Source organism: Kwoniella shandongensis, chromosome 7, assembly GCF_008629635.2.
Source record: "Kwoniella shandongensis chromosome 7, complete sequence".
NCBI lineage: Eukaryota > Fungi > Basidiomycota > Tremellomycetes > Tremellales > Cryptococcaceae > Kwoniella > Kwoniella shandongensis.
In genome coordinates this window covers 1,284,299-1,303,525 of record NC_089293.1, presented here as the reverse complement: position 1 = coordinate 1,303,525, position 19,227 = coordinate 1,284,299, and the positions used below count along the sequence as shown (strand labels likewise).

General features: G+C 48.4%; 8 protein-coding genes across 8 annotated transcripts; 5 read left to right on the top strand and 3 right to left on the bottom strand.

The window, feature by feature from the left end:
- Positions 1-113: 113 nt before the first annotated feature.
- Positions 114-749, top strand: CI109_104354 (uncharacterized protein; the record flags this gene model as incomplete). The annotated part of the gene is made up of 1 exon (XM_032005401.1): positions 114-749. One exon carries the CDS (start codon positions 114-116, stop codon positions 747-749), a length of 636 nt encoding a protein of 211 aa, XP_031860362.1.
- A 600-nt stretch (positions 750-1,349) lies between these two features.
- Positions 1,350-4,035, top strand: CI109_104353 (uncharacterized protein; the record flags this gene model as incomplete). The annotated part of the gene is made up of 11 exons (XM_065967481.1): positions 1,350-1,382; positions 1,453-1,647; positions 1,741-1,817; positions 1,894-1,970; positions 2,072-2,177; positions 2,257-2,356; positions 2,412-2,462; positions 2,535-2,898; positions 2,981-3,123; positions 3,211-3,270; positions 3,325-4,035. The coding sequence occupies 11 exons, from the start codon at positions 1,350-1,352 to the stop codon at positions 4,033-4,035; spliced, it is 1,917 nt and encodes a 638-aa protein (XP_065823553.1).
- Positions 4,036-5,618: 1,583 nt separating this feature from the next.
- CI109_104352 (uncharacterized protein) lies at positions 5,619-7,907 on the top strand (the record flags this gene model as incomplete). The annotated part of the gene is made up of 11 exons (XM_032005403.1): positions 5,619-5,695; positions 5,763-5,839; positions 5,926-6,031; positions 6,100-6,113; positions 6,183-6,223; positions 6,281-6,331; positions 6,423-6,834; positions 6,907-7,016; positions 7,079-7,111; positions 7,168-7,227; positions 7,326-7,907. The coding sequence occupies 11 exons, from the start codon at positions 5,619-5,621 to the stop codon at positions 7,905-7,907; spliced, it is 1,563 nt and encodes a 520-aa protein (XP_031860364.1).
- Positions 7,908-8,223: 316 nt separating this feature from the next.
- Positions 8,224-9,954, top strand: CI109_104351 (uncharacterized protein; the record flags this gene model as incomplete). Its single annotated transcript, XM_065967480.1, has 6 exons — positions 8,224-8,229; positions 8,307-8,417; positions 8,479-8,590; positions 8,710-8,915; positions 9,081-9,425; positions 9,505-9,954. The coding sequence occupies 6 exons, from the start codon at positions 8,224-8,226 to the stop codon at positions 9,952-9,954; spliced, it is 1,230 nt and encodes a 409-aa protein (XP_065823552.1).
- A 324-nt stretch (positions 9,955-10,278) lies between these two features.
- Positions 10,279-11,500, bottom strand: CI109_104350 (uncharacterized protein; the record flags this gene model as incomplete). The annotated part of the gene is made up of 5 exons (XM_032005405.2): positions 10,279-10,572; positions 10,829-11,035; positions 11,195-11,247; positions 11,313-11,388; positions 11,495-11,500. The coding sequence occupies 5 exons, from the start codon at positions 11,498-11,500 to the stop codon at positions 10,279-10,281; spliced, it is 636 nt and encodes a 211-aa protein (XP_031860366.2).
- Positions 11,501-11,702: 202 nt separating this feature from the next.
- CI109_104349 (uncharacterized protein) lies at positions 11,703-13,745 on the top strand (the record flags this gene model as incomplete). Its single annotated transcript, XM_032005406.2, has 6 exons — positions 11,703-11,711; positions 11,823-12,155; positions 12,220-12,411; positions 12,491-12,656; positions 12,726-13,138; positions 13,206-13,745. 6 exons carry the CDS (start codon positions 11,703-11,705, stop codon positions 13,743-13,745), a joined length of 1,653 nt encoding a protein of 550 aa, XP_031860367.2.
- A 132-nt stretch (positions 13,746-13,877) lies between these two features.
- CI109_104348 (uncharacterized protein) lies at positions 13,878-15,610 on the bottom strand (the record flags this gene model as incomplete). Its single annotated transcript, XM_065967479.1, has 5 exons — positions 13,878-14,198; positions 14,260-14,596; positions 14,723-15,210; positions 15,280-15,506; positions 15,583-15,610. The coding sequence occupies 5 exons, from the start codon at positions 15,608-15,610 to the stop codon at positions 13,878-13,880; spliced, it is 1,401 nt and encodes a 466-aa protein (XP_065823551.1).
- A 281-nt stretch (positions 15,611-15,891) lies between these two features.
- Positions 15,892-19,101, bottom strand: CI109_104347 (uncharacterized protein; the record flags this gene model as incomplete). The annotated part of the gene is made up of 18 exons (XM_032005408.1): positions 15,892-16,376; positions 16,433-16,488; positions 16,549-16,678; positions 16,729-16,856; positions 16,910-16,929; positions 16,993-17,112; positions 17,172-17,320; positions 17,379-17,498; positions 17,552-17,621; positions 17,679-17,758; positions 17,811-17,902; positions 17,956-17,997; positions 18,069-18,079; positions 18,139-18,244; positions 18,306-18,379; positions 18,449-18,472; positions 18,534-18,647; positions 18,718-19,101. 18 exons carry the CDS (start codon positions 19,099-19,101, stop codon positions 15,892-15,894), a joined length of 2,205 nt encoding a protein of 734 aa, XP_031860369.1.
- Positions 19,102-19,227: the final 126 nt, after the last annotated feature.

Sequence of the window (19,227 nt, the reverse complement as noted above, 5' to 3'; positions counted from 1 at the left end):
TGTGGACCTGACCAAGCGTGCACTCCTCTCATACTCAGTCATCGTGTTCAACATTGTTTTCACAGGACATTAAATCTCCCTTCCTACGAAAAACCACCAGCTGTTCGCTGGACATGTCCTCCAAAGTGGGATTGATCCTCGGGTCTACACGTCAACATTCTAACACCTTCGGCATAAGTGAATACCTCTTATCCCGAATCAATTCCTCCCATCCTCAAATGACGATTGAACGTATCCATCTCTCCCAATCGTCTGGTCATCCACTACCCCTCATAATCGAAGATTATATCCCCGCTTCTCATCCTCTCTCCTCCTTACCCGAAGCTTATTCCGACGAATCGATTAGAAAGTGGTCCAAAACCGTTTTGGGCTGGGATGGACTTATCGTCCTCTCTCCTCAATACAATTGGGGATATCCTGCGCCGTTGAAAAATGCCTTTGATCACTTGTTCAATGAATGGAATGGACTTCCAGTAGCTATTGCGACACTGGGAGGACACGGCGGGTCGAAAGCACATGAACAACTCAAAGTTGTTCTAGGAGGAGGATGTAAGATGATTTTGGTAGAGAAGGGGTTACAGGTCGACTTGCCGAGAGAGTTGATAGTGTCGAGTGAGGAGAGAGTGAAGGGCGATGAAGAGTGGTTGAGGAGATATGATGAGGAGGTCGAGGAGATGATAGATGGTTTGGTGGAGGCGATGGAGAAGAAGAGGGAGAAACACATAGATGCTCAGACTGAGAGAGCGTAGAGATGTAATGGGAGAGTGAGTAGGTGTCGAACGAAATAGCAATGACATTTTGATGATGTGGACACTAAACTGTAAGATCGAATCAGACGTTTAGATGAGTACGGTACGACTGGGCTTGGAGAAAACATGAAATGTTTAGACGTTGGGGATTAGTCAATGATATAGGATCAGATCAATGCATAGACGATAAGATGGGAAATGCTGTCTTGGCACAATGGTACATGCACAGTTAAGCTCGAAAGACCGAAAACCGGGTCATAGGGTGATCGTAGTTGTGGGACAAGTAAATTGCCATCGATATAGTTCGAGACATGGTTGAAGTTTTGACCTTCTCTTCACTTTCCACTCAGATTGATAAATGGCTAGCAGCCATCTCGTCGATGATGCGATGCCATCTTAACATGCATCCGTTCTGTATCCTGCTCCCCGCATCAATGGGCCTGCTGCATGTACTAGCACATAAAGGTTTTGCGATGCTCACGGTACATCCGTGATAATCGACCTACATAGGGGATCGTCCGGGCTCGACACACTGGCTGTTAGACCCCTCCGTTCTGACCTCCAAGCCGATGTCGACTGAAGACTCGATGATTATCCATCATGACATATGATGTTACTCCAGACAAGATCCTGGTACGTGTTCTACATAGACACCTCTAATCCTTGTGTGGAAAGCTGACCATCTTGCGGATGCACATGACAGAGTGTTAACGCCTCTTCCACACGCGCTACTATTGTCTCTCTCGTCTTGGCGCTGTTCATCCTCTCATCATCATTATGGATTTACTCACATCATTCTGCGAGACCCAAGATCGATCGGATCTCGTTCAAACTCCTATTGTGGTCAATGGCATTCGAAGTGATTTATGACGTGGTGTATATCGTCTTAGATGCAAGTGTGAGTCCCTCATCTCAGCCACCACCAGCGGCTTAGGCTGCCAGTTCGATGCTAAGGTGAGGCGAAGGTGCTGATTATTACGAGTATCTGTAGCCTTCGTTTGTGTTGAGGATTGCCAAGACGAAAGGATGTGTGGTAGGAGTGTATTTCATGTTGGGTAGCATGGGCGTGTGAGTCCATCGACGTTGACATCAGCGGTTGACTAATCGCGCCACGTCTGCGATAGCTAATCTATGTGGTCCGCAGTGTCAACTACCTTTGCACGTGTATCGCCATCAACCTCATGATGACGATATGCTTCCAATCCAACCCAATCGCCCTCGGTAAGTTCAATGGCCACCAACTTGGCCGGAAGGCTGTGTGTGCCGTAGAGCTCAGGGCGTTCTGAAGCCTATAGCATAGCTGACGCGAACGTATGTCGCAGGCCTCGAAAAGTGGTATGTGGGCGTGTCGATTGTCTTGGGGATGGGAGTACCGATCGTACCAGCCGTTCTTGGTCATTTTGGAGAAGACAAAAGCCTCGGTGTATGGTGAGCAGGTCCGAACACTACTTTGTTCAGGCGATTGACTAACCTGCTTGTCACTCGGAAGCTACTTCACAGCCAGTAGGTTGATCACAGGTGGTAGTTTGTGTAGCAAGGAGAGAACTAACTTTGGTTTGATTTCAGCCGACAAAGATGAACGATTCAAGCTGCTCCTGATTGATCTTGTATGTGTACTGGGCTCTTTCCTTATATGGCGATTGACAAGCCTCACGGTGTCAGTACATCTGGCAAGGTCTATCTTGTATCGTTGCGACAGGGGCGATAGTGGCCGTGAGTGACCTGATGTCGACCTGAAAAACCGCACAACTGACCGACCCATGACTCCATCTGTTATCAACGTAGACACTTATCAAGCTATTCCGTCATGGACGCGCGACCACCCAAGCTCTATTAGGCGGCAACACCCTCAATTGCGCCTTACAAGAGACTCTCGACGTAGCGCAATTCGTCAATCAAAGTCACCCAGATACAGAGTCCGGTTTGGAGACGATCCCGACAAGTTCAGCTCTGGAGTCTATCAGCAAATCACAATATCCGGTGGAATCGAGTGGCAGAAAGTCGTTCACTCTTTGTCGGAAAGCACTTTTCGCGAAACGAGATGTAAAGGTGGAATCTCCACGTCGATTACAAGATCGATTGTTTAGGATTGCATTAAGGATATCAATGTATCCGGTCGCTTTGATCATTGTAAATGGTCTGCTAACAGGTAAGTTCAATGAACTGCATCACCTGTCCAATGGTAGGATAAGGCACAATGATAATGATCCGCTGATATGAACGAGATGTAGCTGGCGACATGTATCTTGCGCATACCGGCGGCATTCAATCCCGAACTTCGTTCGTTCTGTTCGTGGTTTACGATTTTCTGTATGGCGGACGGGGGATCGTATTCGCCTCTTTGGGTATATTTGTGGATCCTTGTTTGTTCCGAGTAAGTCGATCTGTTTTCCCATTCCCATGAGGACAAAAGCAGTAGCGATACTGTGTGAAGCTGATTGACAGAGGCCCGACTGTTAAGGGGTTCAAAGCGGCTTTCGAAGCGCGAAAACGAACTGCTGTTAACGAAGTGGAACAAAAAGTGAGTTAGATGGAGAGCCGTATGGCAAATGGGCTGAGCTGTTCTTGATCATAGGAACGAAATAGGAACTTGATGAACTGGCAACCATCCCATGTGTCTCCGAATGAGATCGAGCTCGCTATCAGTCCAACTCTCAAATATCACTTCCACTCATCCCAGACTTCCCTCTACCAATCGGGAAACGACCTCTCCTCATTAAAGAATCACAAACGCTTCTCTTACCCCGAGTGCACTCGCAGCTCAACAGCCACATTCGAAGGTAGTGATCTACGACGTACAAGCTCGTTGGACAAATTCCACATTCATACGCCTCGAAATGGATCTTCGTCGTCGACGTCTGTGTTGATGCCTCATCTGAGGAGACAGAGTATCCCAGAGGTTCTCAGGAGTAGATCTGGGTCATTGTACGATTGTGCAGCACCGAAAGCCGAGGAAAGAGAACCATTTCCGATGTTGGTGCGTCAAACGACTTTTGGACCCACCGTCGGGTTCGGTAGTGGCGACATAACAACATCAAACTCGTACTTAAGTGGACCGCAAATCACCAACCAATCTCCTGAGCAAAATCTCGCTTCGCCCGTCCTCATACCCAGAGATGAGTGGCAGCGATCGAGTCCGCAGCGCCCTGGAGTGAGAAGAGCGTCAGAAGGTGGGATCGTCCTCACGTCTCCTCAGAGACCAAAGATGCATAAGAGGAGTTCATCAAGATATGAGATCCAGAGGGAGACGCAAAAGTTGTTTGATGAAGTTCAAGTTATGTTGTGATGTATCATCAGTATTCGTACTCGAACGCGAGAGTAGAAATTCCGAACATGCAGCCAGTTCAACACCACTTCAGATTTGCTGTATACCAAGCAGAAAATAGCAATCGACAACAACTGACTAGCGATCGTCTACAAGTTAATTTACAGTATGAGTACACGGTAACGTAACCCATGCACGCCACGGGTTCGTGCCTGTCGATCAAGCGAAACGAAACCCTTGCTCTCGTTTCGGTACGAGTAACTTTTACCGCCTGTCTGCTACTTTTGTCAAACCTTAAGGCTTTTGGACATGTTCTCAAACCTCAGATCTCGTCATGCCTGATCCTATTGAATACGGTACTCATACTGAAGGAGTCTAGACATCATCAGGAACGAATTGAACTCCCTTGCTCATCACAGGTATGAGAGAGAGAGGGGAAAACTATCGTTAAAAGTATTGACTTTCGCTTCGATGACGGTGCTGTCGGTGAATGGGTTGGTAAAGCCATTTCGTCACATGGAGAGATAAGGTTTCCTTTTCATCGTCGAATACCCTGTGTTATGGGTTAGATTTGTTTTCAATTCAGTTCAGTTCAGTTCAGTTCGGTTCTTCATTCAATTGTGAGACTCATCCATTGTATCGTCCGTCTGGTGAGCTTGAACATAACGTTGATAGGGTAAAATTCACTGGATTTGCGTTTTGCTGGAATATGGTTGTCGGATAAGCCGAGTTGGGGTGGTAATGTAAGAAAAAGCTTTGTCTGCATCGAGAGGGCACTACTGATGTAGTATGAACGTGAATTGGAAGCAATGTTGATTAGAACCGCCTGGAAGACTTTTGACAGTTCTGCACGAGGAGGAGTGAATGATCATTACAATATTGACACCTTCAACATTACCTGTGATCAGTTGATCATGTTCTGTAGTACCTAACGTGTATTGACTATAAACAACATCGGTAATGCCAGTAATCTACACACTCTCGACCTACAACAGTCGACCCAATTAGTTCAGTACGACTTTTCGCACCACTGCCATCGGAGTGTCGAAGCATCGCTTTGTGAGGGAGGAGGCGAAGTGGATAGAACATAAAGCACACACACACGCACGCACGCAATCATGGACCACCGTATATCTCAAACCAAAGAGCTATCCCATTATGGGATGTCAGATCGACAACTCTATGTAGGTTAGGTCGAGTGGAGTGCACCTTCCGAAGCAAACAGCTAACATCTCGTGTTACACATACTGTAGGTCACAGACTTCATCGCCTGTGCAGGATCAATCACCTCTCTACTTTTGTGCTCGTTCGTGATCACCTCCGCTGGATGGATATGGTCGTACAAATCTTGTCGATATATCATCGATAGAGTATCATTCAGATTGTTGTTGTGTAATATGTTTTTTGAGATTTGGTATTCGACACTCTTTCTCTTTCTCAACGTCACAGTGAGTCTTGCTTGGTCTTCCTTTCCCTCCTCGAACCAGGACCCCAGAATCGTTAGACTGTCTTTGGGTCACTGTCAAGACGCTACGCTATCAAATCAGACTCTCATTACGAACATGTGGAGCTGATAGTCTTCTCCTTGATCGCCATAGCCGAGCATGTTCGAAGTTGGACATCGATTAGGTCCTACATGGTGCACACCAGGCGTATACTTCCTAGTCGGAACCATGGGCATGTAAGTGGTGATACTCGACTTGACAAGACACGAGAGCCAGTACTGACTCTAACATGTCCTCATACAGCGCCAACTTTCTCTGTACCTGCATCGCCATTAATCTGATGCTTACGATCTGTTTTGGTATCGATCCGATACAACGGAGTGAGTTGATGATTGATTGAAGCATTTTCGGGCCAATCACGTCTATTAGGAAGCCGGACGCTTTGCTGACCCGCATTTCCGCTTAGGGTTGGAGAAATGGTATATCATAGGTTCAATCGTGCTTGGATATGCTATCCCAATCACACCAGCAGCATTGGGAAGTTTTGGCTGGGACGAAGAGCTTCGTACTTGGTAAGTCCAGTCTTCCGCTGGATCAGCTTGGACTAACAACGAAAACTGACTATCTGCTCTTTATATAGCTGGATAGCGACGAGTGAGTCGACTCACAATAATTGTCAGCAGAGCTATGATCATGAACGTGTTGCTGATTCTGGGAAAATAGATGTGATCAGCGAACGAGTGAAGCATCTTCTGTTTGGGATCGTGAGTTCTGCTTGAATCGGGATGCCCCCGTAGTATCAGAGCTGATCGTGAACGCAGTACATCTGGGAACTTTTGACCTGCTTTATATCGGCGATCTGTGTCATTGCAGTGAGTACTGTACCATTGCCAAAATCATGGCTTCTGTCCAAACTGGAGAAGAACAATTGACTGATTGCTTCGGTATTGTAATTCTATACAGGTCCTCACAGTCCTCTTCCGACAAGGTCAAGCAACTACACGTGCTTTGATGCAAGGTCACGACCTGAACAAACTTGTCGTCGAACAGCCTACATGGTTCGCCCCTTTTAGAAGAAGGCCGACCCAGACCGCGAATAATTCGCCGACAGATTTGGAACTGTCAACACCCTCGTCGACCGATGATGATGAACTTTATCACTCTCACGACTCGGAACATGAACACGAACAGGTGGAAGATAAGCGACCCTCATTTTTGTCGAGATATAGCGTCATCAAGCAGATAAGGAAACATAGACAAGAGAATGAGACAAAGACAATTTCGAAGAATTCGCTCTCGGATAAGTTCTTGTCGATAGCAATCAGAGTATCATTCTATCCTATCATGTTGATAGCAGTCAACTTGATCATGACCAGTAAGTAGACGGGTCGAAAATGAAGTCGCGAGTAGACAGGAATATGGAGCTGATACAATGTGACTCTCGCAGTTGGAGATCTGTATGTGTCGAACAGAGGTGGCGTGGGTACGAATTACGTATTTGGGGTGTACTGCTTCTACGACTTCTTGTACGGTGGACGGGGCATGTTTTACGCCCTTGTGAGTAGTCACAGTGACAACACGTAGGGACAATGATGCTAATGAAGCCCTCTCACACACAGCTGGCTATCGCTGTGGACCCGTGTCTCGTCCGAGTGAGTCTGTGGTCTGACGTTTAATTGAGACAATCACTAATTATTTGGTGACATAGGGACTGAAAGCAGCATGGAAGGCACGTCGATTGGCTAGGAAGTCTTCCCCCTCTGATCAGGTGAGTATCTCTAACTCTGTTCCAATACCTTTCTACTCCCCTTTCTGGACCGGAGAGTCGATTGAGAGGACTCCAGCTAACATGTGGTTTGCGAACAGGAGGAAAACATTGAAGATCTTGACTTCGTCCCGTCGCTCGTCGACATAAACAGCAACGACGCAGAGGAGGGAGCCCATGAATACGGTCTCGAAAAGGAGAATATTTACCGCAGCGGGTGTCCCCACTCGAACTCACAATCACAGTCAGACTCGAAACGCGAACGGATGGACTCTGCTACATCAATGGATCTTTTCGGGGCACTTGCTCAAATACCGGGCGAACATCCTGGCGATCAGCTCGAAGTAACGATAGGCCGTACAAAATGCAGCTGCAACAAGGAAAGAGGACCAAGATTGACGAAGACTTTCCCCGGCGTACCAGATGGTGTATTACCAGAAGGTCTGACTGGCGAGGTGGATGTCGATGCCGATCAATTGGCATTCTCATTGTCAATATCAGAGAGGAGAGATACGGCAACCTCCGCTGGCCTGGCACAGCCGTCATTTCGTCGTCCGACACTCGAAGAGATAGATGCAGGGGGCGCGGATCAGAATTCGTTGAGGTTAGAAAGACAGAGGACGAGGCAGGAGAAGAGGAGAGAAGCGAGGAAAAGATTTCAAGAGCTTCAAGGGAGATTATGATTTGGAAGAAAGCAAATAATGGTTGTATTAGTAAAACATACCTGGGTATCGGACCGAACATTGCATGAGTAGATAGCGACTGTTCTGCAGGATCACATGAAAGCCCTATATCTAAGCATGGAAATGCATGGCATCGAGCCTCATTGGCAAAGGTTGATTAGCTAGGCAAAGGGCGGGATGGGTGGCAAATTTGGGTGGACAACCTCCACTTTGGACATTCAGTCGTCGTTTTGTAGCGAGCGATGAGCCCAATCGTAACTTATAGATGATCTTCTCCCTTCGTCCTGGTCACATTCTGACATAATACACATTCACAATGTGGGTAAGGCGAGCTAAGCCAGGACGGTAGTGATGCACGTCTATGCTGACAAGTAAGCTGATTTCAGGACCGAGAACAAGGAGACTGCGGAGACAGAACCTCAATCCTCGTCAACGCGGGACGAAACGCTCGTCGACGATGCCCGTTCAGAAGACAGTGATAGTACAGCGTCCGAGTCGGAGAGCTCTGAAGTAAGATTGAGCTGATTTTCTGACCCCTTCGAGGGGGTATAACTGACGATGACGTTGGTAGGCATCCGGCTCGTCTTCGCAACAATCGGGGAAGGAGACAACGGCGGAAGATGATTTGGAGAGCGAAGACGATCCTCTTAAGCGAGTAGCGAGACTGATCAAGTCCGGTAAAGGTATGTCGCCGTCTTTTCTGTTTTTTCTCCCGCACTAGCGTGTGTATCCTAGACGCCCAAGTCAAGTGCAGGCTTTATTGCTATATACCGCTGACATCTCCCCTCGATCTGGTCTTTAGCCAAAAACATCATCTTCCTCCTCGGAGCTGGTATTTCCACCTCGGCCGGTATCCCAGACTTCCGTTCCCCCTCTACAGGATTATATCATAATCTTCAGAAATTGAACTTGCCATTCCCAGAAGCGGTCTTCGAACTTGGTTTCTTCAAGGACAGACCGGAACCCTTCTGGGCATTGGCGAAGGAGATATATCCGGGTAAACACTATGTGAGTTTGGGGTTCTGTACAAGGCGCTACTGCTTCTGCTTCTTGTTCTGCTACCTGCTGTGCTCCTCTACTTTTGAGCGAGGTGTTCCAAAGCGGCTTTGACACCACTGCATCGTATTTGCAGCTTCTTATGAAGTGTTAATACTGACTCGTGTCCCTTTTCAGCCCACACCAACACACTACCTCCTCCCTCTGCTAAACGAACACAACGTCCTCCGTCGCGTCTTCACTCAAAACATCGACACTCTCGAAACTCTCGCCGGCCTCCCTCGAGACAGACTCGTAGAAGCTCACGGATCATTTGCGACTTCTCATTGTCTCAAATGCAGACGCGAGGTAGATCGAGATGCGGTCCTCAGAGCCGGAGTGAGGAACGGCCAGGTGGTCAGATGTGATGCGGCATCGCAAGGGGCGAAGAAGGGGAAGAAGTCGGTCTGCGGGGGTTTGGTCAAGCCTGATATTGTTTTCTTTGGGGAGAATCTGCCAGAGAGATTTTTCAGATTGATACCGGTGAGTATAAGTCTGAGCGCGAAATCTGTCAGCAGCAGCAAATACCTTTGCTGACTTGTGAGACGCTACTCCGCTGTAGGATCTGAAATCTTGCGATCTTCTCGTCGTCATCGGGACTTCACTCCAAGTCCGCCCTTTCTCATCACTTGTCGACCAAGTCCCTCGCTCCTGTCCCCGATTACTAATCAATCGAGAACCTGTCGGTCCATTCGAGTATATCTCCCGGAGTCGGTCGGCCAGCTCGAGTAGAGATATGTACTGGGAAGGAGATGCGGATGAAGGAGTTTGGAAACTTGTCAAAGAGCTGGGGTGGGAAGATGAGTTGGAAGAAATGATAGAAGTGGGCAGAGAAGAGATTGATAGGAAAGAAAGGGAAGCGACAGGTGTCGCGGATGACAGAGACGAAGGGGAGGAAGCGGCAAAGAGGAAGGCGGAGAAAGCATCAAAGGATGTCAAGGAGGTGGTTGATGAGAAGGGTGAAGGGGATGAGCTGGAAGAGGCGATCAAGAGACAGTTGAAGCTTTCCTAGGCCGTATACAATGTTGTATACCTCTCGGAGGCTCATTCCTCGGCTACAAAGTGGCTGCGGCTGCGCGCCGGTCGATCTTGTTGTACTGCTTGCTATGTGACGGATGGATTAAAGCTGGTATACATGCTGTATCAAATAGGGTATGGGTATCGGCGACATCAGGAAAACGCTGCCTCAAGTCGCTCGGGGTTCGTAAAATAGAAAAGGAAAATACAACGTCTGACATCTTCTGCTATCCCCACTTTTGCCGGCTCTCACAATCCTAAATCGATTGTTGGTCCCAGAAGGTCCTGCAGTCACCCATCCGTCCGTCCATTCGCGACGTTACAGCACCACACACTTCTTCCCTCTCATCTTCCCCAATCCACCCTTTCTCAAACTTTCCCTCACTGCTGCATCAAACACCTCTTTCACACCCCGTCCCTCCTTTGCAGAACATTCCAAATATCTCTTCGCTCCTATCTCCTTTGCAATCTTCTCCCCCTCAATGGACGTTATGGGTTTTGTACCTTGGGCGGCCATAAGGGATTGCGTCTGAGGATCGGCTCGAAGGTCGGTTTTGGTACAGATGAGAAGGAGGGGGACGTTTTCGCAGAAATGAGCCATTTCGGGGTACCACTGAGCAGAGGGGCACTATGGTCAGCAAGCCTTCATCAAATATAGGTCGAGCGCGAGTAACCTCCCCGGTATTCAATTCCCTCGCCTGCTTCCCCCAATGAACAGTGGTCATCCGACCTATCCCATAGCCTCCCCTTAACCCGCCAATTCAGACACGCAACTCATAGCTCTGCTTGGTGGTTTCTAATATAGCAGATATCTCCATCATCCTGCCAGTCCTGACACCTTGTCCTAATACTGAACACTCGCCACTCACCTTATCTTGGACATTCAACAAACTCGGTCTGTGATTACACGCAAACACGATCAAAATCACATCCGTATCGTTATACGATAACGGTCTCAGCCGATCGAAATCTTCTTGTCCTGCAGTATCCCAGAGAGCGAGTTCGATGATCTTGGTAGGATCGGTAGGTGATGGGATCATCGTTATGAGGTTTTCAAAGACCGTAGGGACGTATTCCTGTGAGTGCCGAAGACCACAGAGATGGATAAGGGTCGTGGTGTAGATGGTGAAGAGGAAGGGACGGGAGAAGAGTACCAGGTGATATAAGAAATCGTCAGTCACGTTTCTGTACCGTTTACGAGTGGGATCAAGCCTGACAGAGGTATTCTCACTCACCTCTGGAAATCTGTTCTCCGCATAGACCGTTAACAAACATGTCTTTCCACAACCTAATCAAAACGTTCTGATGATGAGATCACGTTCTTTTTCAAGCTCTGAGCAACCTTTGACCCACCTCCATCTCCAACTACCACTAATTTTCGTTTTATATCGGGCCGTCGCGTAGGTCCCGCGTTGTCGTTATATGATTGCTGGGAGGGCAAGACCTGAATTTAGCTAGATTCGACTACATCTTTTGAACATTGAAAGAGGTGGCCCCAGCTAAGTTGGGGGGATTACAGATGATCCCGTACTCACAGACATGTTGTTTCGTTATAAGAATATACGTTGAGATGTGAGTGAGGAGTAAAACATGGATCATTTGTTGTTTTTGATTGCAAGACGAGAGAGAGAGTGAGCAAAGAACAAACGCGTCCAAGCGGTGGACAGAAAGCAGTGACGTGGCATCATTCGCAGCAGTGACCCACGTGGTATCCTTATCACTGCACGGTCCCTCGCCGGGAGCATGGACCTGGTTTGTTTTCATTCAGCCTCCACTTAAATTTCACTCTCTCGTCCGCTATTCGCTTCTTGAACATCACCTTAGACTTGCTTGCTTGCTCACTTGAGATTGCGTTCCGCCCAGCTGATCACTCTGGTCACGATGTCGGTGGTCCAGACCCTCCCTTCTCCCCTTCTTCCCTGTCCAACAGATGACCGGTCTCTGCCTCTTGATGTCCGAACATCTCCCATAATCTCCATCTCCTCGCTCTTGGCCGACCCGCCCCAACCCATCGCATCGTCCTCATCGAGACCCACTCCGAAATCACCAAGACCTCCACCCAGATCCAGATCTCGCTCGTCTTCTGCTTTCCCTTCCCGGACGGAACGGAAGTACAAGTGCACTTATGAGGGCTGTGACAAGGCCTACACAAAACCTTCTCGATTGGCAGAGCACGAGCTATCACATACAGGCGAGGTGAGCTATTGTAGCATGCGTGATATCGGCACATGATACCTGACGTCAGATGTGATCTTCGAAGAGACCACACGTCTGTCCCAATTGTGGACAAAGCTATCTGAGAGCTACGCATCTTACAGCGCATCTGCGAACCCATCTGGATCAGGAACATCGGCCATTCGCTTGTACGAGGGAAGGATGTGACAAGTCATTCTGGACGTCGTCCCATCTTGCAAGACACGAAGCAGTACATGATAAAGCGGAACTTTACTCTGTAAGCTTCTCCCTTCTCTGTATCTTGGCAAGAAAGACAGAAACTGATTATCGGTTCTGAATTTTTTTTCGGTGATCAGTGCGAACAATGTGATCAAAGCTTTGCAAAAGCCCATTTACTCAGGGAACATGTCGCAGCGAGTCACTTGCCTGAAGGATCGAAACCGTGGCCTTGTACACATGAAGGATGTGGAGCATCATTCGCCATGAAGGCGCATCTTAAGGCACACGAGAAGACACATGATCGTGAGTCAGGCAGCGTAGCTTTGTAATTCACGCACGATGCAACTCTCAGCTGATAGCCACCACTTATAGCAACACGGTATACCTGTTCTCATCCATCTCATGGGACCGACTTCCCCTCATTTCCCGTGTGGTCGGCCCTCCAAACACACATGCATCAAGCTCATCCCCCTACATGTCCTCATGAAGAATGTAATGGTCGAGTATTCAAATCTCACCAACGACTAAGGGATCATCTCAAAGTCCATGCGGAACAAGAAGCGGACAAAGCAAAGTTACTTCGAGATCAACAAGAAGGACAAGTGGCGGAAGAGTTGCCTGCTATCATTGCGGATGGGTTGACGAGACGCAAAAAGAGAAGACAGAGTAGTGTCGGAACCATGGAAGATGGAGGGAAAAGTCCGAAATTGAGGAGGGTGTTGAGTGGTGATGCCGGTAAAGATTGGGCATGTGATCATCAAGGTTGTGAAAAGAGATTCAAATCGGTGAGCATAACATCCATCTATTCCTCTTCGATCGCTGGTCTGCAGCTGACGTATTCGTCGCGATCAGAAATTCGCTATGGAATCACACCGTCGGGCGATCCATCTCAAACTTCGCTCACACGTCTGTCCTATCGAAGGTTGTGGTGCAACTTACCCTTACCCTGCGAACCTCAAACGACATATCGAAGCTCATTCTAGGCCTACTACACCTAGTACGCCGAAACGAGGCGAAGGTCAGTTGTTGACTGGGATGGTGAAAGAGTTGAGAAGGTTTGGTTGTCCCGCCTACGCACTCGGTGTCGCGCCTCCCCCATCGACACTTGCAGAGCACGAGGAACCGCCAATGCAGTCTGTATCCTTGATTACTGAGGGGGTCAGCGAGGTTGTGGTCAAGGAAGAGCCCGACTTGGAGCCGGATCAAACGCGTGAGGAACAATGGAGAGAGGAACCAGCGGAACAGGGGCAGTTGTCAAGTCCGACTGAATGCACGATGCGATTCTGGAGAGTATACGACGTGAGAAGACACCTCAAGGCGGAACATGGGATAGAGATGGAGGATATGGAAGTGAGGAGATTACTCTTGACCACCGGTCAGACTGGAGAATGATGGAGACGACTATAACGACTTTCATGAGTCTTGTTTATATTTCGGGATGTTGTACATATATCATATGGCATAGATATTACACAGGGATATACAATTTGATGCATGGTATCTACCCACACCTTGTCGCTTTGATCATTCTTCCCTCGATCTCTCCGCAAGACGCTCATATCTCCTTATACCTTGCTCTATCCACGACCTCATCAGATGTCTGTACTTGAATATCAGTTCTCCCGACCCTCTACTATCTCGCAGAACGTCAAACCAGGGTGATTCCAATGCTTGTCTGGCGGGGATCCGCCGTCTCGGATCGAGAACCAGTAATCCCTCAATGAGCTGTAAAATGTGTGGCGCTAAAAGGCCCATATGATCCCGCTCTGGGAGCAATGAAGATAGTTCGACAGGCGAAGTAGTAGGGAACTCGATCTTCCCAGCATCTGGGAGGTTGTCGAAGTCCTACAGGACAGATTCAGATAATCAGCATTGTCAGTGTAGAGACCAGTTGCGCTGGACTTACCGGCCAATTCTCTTTCGTTGGTGTACCGAGGACTTTGAACACACTCGCTGCGAGACCGAGACTACCGAAAGTATCGTCAAAGAGGGGTTGTCTCTTCCCGCTCTGTCTTGCCTGGCTTGATCCAGGAGGCGGTTGGTCTCTATTATGGTCGAGGGGATCGTATTCGTCCTCGTCGTCCTCTTCGGGTGCCATACCGTCTCGATAAGGGGACATTGACGTTGATGTGACGGTGAAAGGTCTAAATAGTTGGGACATGATTACGCCAGTACTCCACAGGTCGAGAGCGAGAGGATCGTATTCTGTGGGGGAGAAGAGCAGTTCGGGAGCACGATACGGTCTGCAATCAGCATTGAGTGTCAGCGTGAGCGCAGCTGACCGATAACACAGTATCGCACCACTCAATTTTGGTCAGTGGTAGGGGCTTTTATGAGGTGAAAGGTCATGAAGAATAGAAGATACACACCCTGTCCCTACGTCGCAGCACATATCTCCATATGTTTCTTCCCATTCATCCTCTTTGTCATTCCAGCCCCTCATATCCATACCATCACCTCCAACACCCAACGTTCCATCCCCTCCCGCTGGAGAACTCTCATTCTGCTTGAAGCGATTATCTTTCACCCAGGCAGTACCAAAATCGACCAGTTTCAAATCACCGTGTATATCAAACATGACATTGGAAGGGTTGATATCCCTATGAGCTATAGGTGGGTCCAGCGCGTGAAGATACGATATAGCCGATAAGAGTTGGTATGTCAAGATTGTGGGTATGACAACTGCTGATTGATCCAGTTGGTCCGATGCGTCGTCCTTGGTCCCGGACTCAGGCCGTTCGGGGAATGGGAAGGATGGGTCGGCGAGCAGGTCGGATAGGGTAGTGATGTAAAGAGGTAAAAAGAGTCGATGTTCGATACGTTGTTCGTCGTATTCGTATCCCAATAACCTTACAACCTATTCGATCAAGTACGCCTTAGTCAACAGAGCACCCTTCCGTCGAAAGTAGAATTGGGCCAAACTGACATTGGGATGTGAGATCTTCCTAAGGATAATCACTTCTTTCACGACATCATGAGGTTTTGATCCTCTCGTTTTCCCGCTCTTGGGAGCATGGACAACTTTGATACCTCTCCAACCTGGTGCACCACCATGATCTGATACATGGTCCTGATCGTTCGATACAGGGTCGAGGTCGAGTGCGGTTCCCGTGCTGGCAGATACGTGATATGCGAGAAGGGTAGCCTGACGACCTGGATTCCCAGGCGACACGAAGTTGTCAGTCCACAAGACAACCAAGCGAACATCGACGGGTTAATCGATACTCACCATGGGCTATCGGAAAGATCACATGCATCCTTCACATCCTTCTTGAGATTTGATGCTAAACGGTCTGTGGTTGCTGGCAGACGTACATGTTGTGAAGGAGATGTCAAAACAGAAAGTGTTTATATATGGGATGGACGCGTAGAGTGGAGGTTCATCTTCCAGGCCATTCGGGATGATGATATCTGACATCCTAATACAATGCTCTGGTTCGCCATTCACAGTGATTGCCACACCATGATACTGCACATCATTGGGCTATACAGATATATGCTCTGATCATATTATGCGCCTCATCTCTAGACGACGTATTTAAGCCTGCCTTGTCAGACCTTTGCTACTCCCACTCGCACTCAGACTCATCGGTCTCAAACCCTTTCCTCCCTTTCCACCTGCACCACCCGCATCATCACCCTGTTGTCCTGCCCCGGCACTCGCACCAGCTCTAAAGCTCGCCACTTTACTACCGAAGAAACTACCTATCCCTCCTAGGGTCGCTTTGATATCAGCTATTTGAGGAGCGTTGGCCGCGATACTCCCAACTGTAGTCGTAGAAGCTTGAGTAGACTGTCTCGAATGATTTGTAGAAGAGGGTGGAGGTAGAGTGGATGAGGAAGCAGAAGACGAATCTTTCGTTACGCGGGATTGTTCTTCTCGTTCTCTCAAGCGCGTCGAGACCTCTGATCGGACCCCATCGAACGCTTTGAATAGCGAGGAAGAACCGGCTGCGAAGGCTGAAGAGAGGGCTTCTTTCGTAGGCCCGAGCTGCTGATCCAAATGCAGGTCGTGGAATCCCTCTACAGGCAGTCGAACACATTAGCTTACTTACAAATCAAGCTAAATCTTTACGCACCCGCTAATCTCAAGCCAAGATCTGACACAGCGTTGGCCTTTCCGTCACAAGGATGTCTAACGTGAGAAGAGAATCAGTAATTACCTCAGATCAATACCACTACAGGCTCTACTCACCTAGGCTCGCAAATGTCAAATAACACTGGGTCGGTGCACCCGTTCCAAGTATCGTACGCCGTAGTCGTTCTAAAAGCCCCGACCCACTGCTCTGAAAACGGTAGCAGGATATTTGTGTTTGCCGCTTCGCCTGATATCAACATCAACAGGACATTATGTCTTGCGAAACAGACTACGCACCCTGTCCAATGATAGAGATATCTTGAGCCTTGCCTTTTGCTAAGAAGTCCGAGTACTTGATAGCGGAGAGGGCGGCACAGATATACTCCTCGAAGCGAGCTCGAAGGTCATCATCACTACCTCGGAACCTGTTTGAACATGAGTAATATGTATGGAGGAAGAGGCAGGTTTTTCCACTTACGAAGCAGATTCCGCTTCAGGCTGGGAACACACACCCAAGCTGTTAGTATCTCCAAATGAGGATCTGGTCGACATATGACTCACCACCACAAGAGTTTCCTCCACCGTTCGGACAACGTCGTCCATCCATCTCCGATCCGCTGGTGTGAGCGCCACCATTCTCTCAACTTTCGGATCAGAGAACTCGAATGTATTTGTGTCGATCTGAGAATGCTCTTCAGTCAGTCCAAACCTTGCGAAGTGGAATCCTCGCATACACTCACGTTAACCAATAGGTCGTATTTGCAATCCTTTTGTTGAGTAACGATCTGGTTCGTAGTGCCTACCAACCAGCTCTTGGCTCTTAATAGTTCGATCTGCTGCAATGGCATGTATGGTTGGAAGAAGGCGTCTTTGCCAAACACGTTGAGAGCTGCCACCGCGTTGTTAGCGTTTGGACCGTGAGACTGCATTCAGATACCACAACTCACGAAGGCCCATATACCGAAGAAGACTGCTTCGATCGCTCGTTCGTAACGATGTGGGTCGAATTCGAGTAGCTCGACGATCCAGCTCTGGTGATCCACAGTCTCTCAAACTCATCAAAAGACCTGAACGAGGTGTCAGCGTTATCGCCCGCTTTGCTTTGCCAATAACAACTCACCGGGTATCAACGAGACTAGAGAATATTGATAGGTGCACAGTTTTTCGACAGGATAGCCGTACAGCATTACCTAGGTATGACTGATCAGTTCACCCACTTCACATCTTAAGAGAGATGCCAAACTCACTCGTTTTTGCAACATCAGCATCTTCAGCAAGACCAAAGTCTTATGTCTGAACTTGTGAACCAATTCCCGCAAACTTGTTCCTGTATCATCCCGTGTCAGTATGGACGACCTCCCGATACCCAATATACTCACCCATATAGATCGCTCCTTCACCACTTTTCCCTTCCAGACTTGACTCCAGACTGGTATAGAAGTCTTCCAGTATATCGGTCTGGGTAAAATCTCTGCTCGACACGTTAGCTATAATTCACCCTGTGCGACGCTTCTCGCAGCTCACCTCTGAGCGAAGTATGCTCTAGTGACCACTCCAAGTCGATCTCTACAATGCAATCATCCAGCTGTCAGTTTCATCATGCCCTTCCCTCTTTCTTTCTTCCTCCGACGACTAACCGGATGGGACCCTTGGAGATCATATTGTCAGCTTGGCTACCTTCTTCTACCCAGAAGTACAGAAGCTCACAAAGATGGGCTGACTGGCAATCACGATCACAGCTTTCTGAACCGTGCTTCTCGTGACATCGCTGGGCCGTCTCATAAGCTCTGAAGATGCTAACTGTCGGTTACATCTGTGCACAGGCCAATCAGTGTTTGGATGCGCTGCCTGTCGTGATGTAGAATTATACTTACGATATACCGAAGAGCGTAGTTGAAGAGGGAACGTTTGTCGGTATCTGCTGACCAGATGGAGAGTATGTGCAGTGCTATGAGAATGTGACAGGTCAGCTTATCCCGTAGTCATTCTGACATGGTGGGTGAAGGTCAAAGCGGACGAAATAGGAGTAGTCTTCTTCGCTCTAATCGGGTCAAGCACATCAGCTTTCCAGAGCCAGTCAATCTATATCTCTGGTAGCTTACTAGGTGCGCTCCATCCGGTAACGCCAAAAAAGGCAGTAATCTCGATAGCTCTTCGTCATCTGATACAGCAGCTTGCAACGAGGGAGGATAGGCAAATTCAACAGTGGGTCCGATCTAACATCAACGTAGTTAGTCATTAGTGCTTTTTCTGATGATATTGTCATTTTAGACCCATATCTCTCACCAGATGATTGAAATCCACCACAGCAACACCTAATACCAGCGGTGTCGCACCGCTTCCTAGTGTACCGGTCGCAGTGGTCGTGCTCGAGACAGAGGCAGAGGTAGACAGCGTCGGTTTTGAAGATCTCTTCGACGATGAGCCAGCTAATGAGGGTGTGCTGAACCTTGATGACGATGTATTGGAGATCGTGGAAGATCGCCAAGGATCAACAGGAGCTACAGGTTCAGGCGAAGATGGACCGTCAAGGGAGACCGTGTCCATAGCCTCTCCTTCTGCTTCTTCTTCGGAGCCAAAATTATTCGGACCGGAGTAATCGAAAAGGGGGGAGGAAACGCGGTTGCGCTCGCTCTCGTGTGAGTGCGAGGGGGAGTAAGGGGATGTCATGGTTGTTGTACAGATCAAGAGAAGAACAGGTGTAAAACGAAGAAGAGGTTCCAAGATGATTTGGTTAACGCGTCTGTTGATGACGCACAGACAAAAGCCGACGGAAACAAAAAGAAGCCACCATAT